Source organism: Nanorana parkeri, unplaced genomic scaffold (assembly GCF_000935625.1).
Source record: "Nanorana parkeri isolate BGI_ZX_2015 unplaced genomic scaffold, ASM93562v1 scaffold1414, whole genome shotgun sequence".
NCBI lineage: Eukaryota > Metazoa > Chordata > Amphibia > Anura > Dicroglossidae > Nanorana > Nanorana parkeri.
The window spans coordinates 356,242-360,671 of NW_017307682.1; the positions used below are offsets into that span (position 1 = coordinate 356,242).

Consider the following 4,430-nt stretch of genomic DNA (forward strand, 5'->3'; position numbering starts at 1 on the left):
TACCTGAATTGCAGGGTTCTCAGATTCTAATTTTCACCAGTCACCCGGAGTTTAGATAATTACAGCAATATATAATGGTGTTACTCTAATCTGTGACTTGTATTGTAGTTGTTGTCAGTTGAACAAAAAGAAAAGTATGCTGAGAAAGCAAAGATGTGGAAGAGACTGGATGCAGATTCCCCCGGCCCTGAGAGAGCTTCTGGAAGTGGCGACCAGGGAAAGGTAAGGGCGTCATTAGAAGCGGGGCAAATGTAAAAATGTGACTCCATACAGTTCCATGTACATTAAAGGGAAATGCATTTTGCATAAGCGCATGCTGAGAGTAGGAGACACCAGACCTTCCCAGCATGCTGCTTTTTTTCCCCCTAAATAGGAACTGAACATTGGAAGCTATGCCCCCAAAAAAGAACGGCCAGCCATGGGCAAAGGTTCCCTAAATAGGAACTGAACGTTGGATTCTGGCGAGTTACCTGTCGCCTGATCGCTTCTGTGTGCCGAAGAAGGGGCCGCTAATGGGGTTTAGTAAGGAGTTGCTCTAATATTGCGCAACATAAAAATTTGCAACTACCACCATTTTATTCTATAGGGTCTTGGCATTCAGAAAATATATAATGTTTGGGGGTTTAAGTAATTTTCAGGCCTAAAATGTGGAATATAACATGGGTGCAAAAAAAAATGAAAAAAAAAGGTGTCAGTCATGAAGGGGTTAAAGGTCAACACACATTACACGGTTACTGTACAATCTCCTTTAGAACTACCAGCCGCTGGTGTAGTACAAGGCAATGCATGATCAGTTAAAGTCATTGATATTTCTTAAATTTACAGGAGAAAGGCAGATTCGGAGACGACTGGGTAATGTGCATCACTAGGTGATTGGAGGCGAGGGCACAGAAAAATTGCTTTTTTACTTATCTGACCCTCACACTTGGCAATTCCCTTAGAGCTGCTAGACCCCCCTGGTCTTCTGTTCACACGTTTACTACGTTTTACAAGGGTGTATGTTTGGGCCTCTACTCATGCTAATTTTGGCCCAGGTTGCTGTCTGAGAATCACCAAATGCTCCGATGCCTAGCCTGATGCCCGAACTTCCGGTATCAGGAAGCCGGGCAGCAAGTCATCATATGCTGCCCGGCTTCCTGATTGGCCGGGAAACCTGCTCTATGCTCCCTCGTCACAAGGGAGCATGGATCTGGCTTCCCAGCCAATCAGGCACCCCCCCTTGTTCATTTTGTGAGACTGTTGGCAGTTGTTTACCGTTTCCCACCTCTCAGTTCAAATGCTTTGGGAAGTCCCAAGCATCTCTGAATCTGCCCGTGTTCTCTACTGTACAATCAAGCAAATAGTTTTTTTGTCTTACCAGTAAAATCTGCTTCTTGGCGTACGATACAAGACCCTGCACCATCCTCTCTGAATTGCTTGCTAAAAAACTGAGGATTCTTTGCTGTGGCAGGGGTAATCTGAAGGTCCTCACAGCTCTGGCTGGTGTCCAAACACCTGCATATTACCCAGTTGACTAAATCTGCCTGTGTCCTGTACTATACTCCCAAGAAACACATTTTTTGGCAGGTCCTCCTTTTATAGTTTTGGGCATTCTACAGGAAATGGTACAGTCAGATTGCACCAATTCTGGTGAGCTTTAGCCCTCGTTCACACCAGATGCAGTGCGTTCCGGCCCAATTCTGGCCAGATTGCACTACCTCACATTGGGGCCGGATAACTTTTTTGTGTGGCAGGAGGGGGAACCTTTACCCATGGCACCGTAGCCACGCCCTCCGGCCGCAATGCGATCGGCCGCACGGGATCACAAGGCACATTATGCCTGCGGTCTGGTCCAGTCTGCAAGCACTGTTTTGTTCGGACCGCAGGCATAATGTGCCTTGCGATCGTATTGTGGCAGGGGGTGTGGCTAAGCCATTCACTTCAATGAACCGCCACACGCCCCCTCCTGGCCCGCAACATAGTGAGCCGGCTGCAGTGCGTTTTGGCCAGAACGCACTGCATCTGGTGTGAACGAGGTCCTTTTACACCAAAAGTCCAATATATTTGCATCTCAGAAGTGTGGAGCCCAGCACTTCTCAGGAGTAAACTTCCAGTGGGGGGACACACAAGTAAGTAAGATTTGTACATAAGTTTCCAGATTCACTGTGTTATCAAAATGTTTTTGGTAATGGCAATTCCCTGTCTTTAAATTTCAGAGTTTGATGGCAGAAATTACTGACGTATTGGTAAGTAGTCATTGATTGATATTTGGTGCCCCAGCTTTTAAAGTACAAAGGTCTGTCTGAAGAAGTTGTGATATTGTCATGATAAACATTTTGTGATTACTAGGGATGCGCCGATACCGAGTATTTGGGCGAGTACTCTTACTGCTAAACAGTAAGCCGGGTGGCGAGTCTTTACACGCCGCCTGGCTTCCTTTTAGTGGATATGGAATGTGTGTGTATGAATAATATATATTGTGCCCTTCAATGAATAGAAATGTAAAATGTTTAAGGGTTCTTAAGAGTATTTCTGGCAAGAACCCTTAAACATTTTACATTTCTATTCATTGAAGGGCACAGCTTAGATCTTGATCTCTGACCTCTGGGTTATAGCTCCATCTTCAGCAGTAGAAGTCTAGGCAGAAACACAAAGGCACAGCCTAGGGGTGGCCTCCTGACATTGGCCAAGTACTCATCTGCTAGAGGTCGTCGTCGTCCCCCCCTTAGTTTCATTGAGTAAGGCCCTAAGCTTCCTGCTGGGAACATTACTTCCCTTTCTTTTCTGATTAATTTATTTTAAGTCTTTGAGACTTTTGATCAACAGCTGAGCTGGATGACAAACAGGATAATATAGATCCTGTAGTCTACGAGTGCATGCTGTGCCTTGCCTGTATGCACATTTGGCTGCAGCAGCCCTATCCTCCTGCTACCTTTCCCGGATCTGAGTGGTGCTTGTGTGGTGTACTTCATAACTGGCTGGTAGCGTCCCTATATAGAGGAAGCAGCTGACACTACCTCCTTGTCCCCATATCATGGGTGTCCGCTCCAGTTATAGTTGAAGGCCCTATGTCTTAATTTGGGCCCAAATGCTCTCTGTTGACTTCCATGGATTTAGGGACACCTACTTGGAGGTCCCCAGTTACCAGCATATCTGTTCTGTCTTTGCCTGCTATGGGTCTCTAGACTCCCCAGGTTCCTACGATAGCCTGGATGAGTTCCCAGGGCATCCCATGTGGGATTTTTGGACGTCTTCCAGTTGAGGCTTTGACAGTATAGACTTTGTGGCATTGGTTTGTATATTGCATACTGAACCTTCTGTTATCGGTGCCGGACTTGACTCATCGATGGAGTGCCTGGAGCTTGTCCTAGACATAGTTCATGTATGTTTCTCAATCTCTGCCATCTAGGAGCCGCTTGACTTTGCAATTATGCTTGGGAGAGGGCCCTGTGTCATGTGACTGGCCTAAAGATTTCTCATAAGCTAAGTATTAAAACAAAAGCAAAGCATACTGCAGAGCCAGGAGTTGGGCTTCACATTGTTTTTCAAAAGTTAAATCCTATGATACTAAATAATTGAAGAGTGCCAGGCAAATTACACATTATCTCTTGCAGTGAGGCTGCCCCCACAATGGTCAAGTGCTCTTTTTGGGATAGGGTCTAGAAAAAGATATACACACTCGATCCTGCGGCGACCACTGCTCACCTCTCTCTCCGCTCCGGCTGTGGAATATCCCTCGGTGCCCTCATGTCCAATTCAAGTCAATGGACTTGTATTAAATGTTGAGGATGTCAGCGGGGCTTAGACCACCGATTGAACATATCCCCCATTTTGTTTTAACCCTTTGAGTGCAGTGGTAGCCCCCACTTCAAGGGTTAACCTGTAATTTGCCTAGAGTTCTTCTTTAACAGTCTTGTGTGAAGCAGACAGCCGAGTTCTGTCAAGTTGGGTTAGTGTCCTCGGATGCAGGAGATCATGAAATGCATCTCAACAATCTGTCACTTTTTACACCATGTCACAGGATGGCTGTTGGGCTCTCTCTCTTCCCTTATGACCTCATGTTATATGAAATGTCTATACACAGCTGTGTGGTGGAGCTACAGTTTAGTCCTTGATCACATTTTGCCATTTTAAAGGCGCGACAGAAGATAGAAGAGTTTAGACATCAATCAAGATATCAAGAGAGGTTGTTAAAGAAAGCGGAGGGTATGTACTCAGCTTATGCTTTAATGGGCACATAGAGTGTAAAGTTGTAAAATCCTATGGGTATTTTGTTTTGGGTCATTTACGTGCATTTTTCACTAAATTTTGGAGTTTGATGAGAAGTTGCGCTAATGTCGTGCAACATAAAAATTTGCAACTGCCACCATTTTATTCTGTAGGGTCTTGGCGTTTAGAAAAGCCATTTTCAGGCCTAAAATGTGGAATATAACATGGGTGCAAAAAATGGG

At 45.2% G+C, this 4,430-nt stretch overlaps 1 protein-coding gene across 1 annotated transcript in view; it reads left to right on the forward strand.

Annotated features, from left to right (window-relative positions):
* The window catches only part of MAEL (maelstrom spermatogenic transposon silencer), a 15,552-nt gene that overhangs the window by 288 nt on the left and 10,834 nt on the right, over nucleotides 1-4,430 (forward strand). The window contains exons 2-4 of the mRNA XM_018569866.1: nucleotides 109-222; nucleotides 826-852; nucleotides 4,116-4,185. Coding sequence (XP_018425368.1) covers nucleotides 109-222; nucleotides 826-852; nucleotides 4,116-4,185 — 211 coding nt within the window. The remainder of the gene's footprint in view (nucleotides 1-108; nucleotides 223-825; nucleotides 853-4,115; nucleotides 4,186-4,430) is intronic.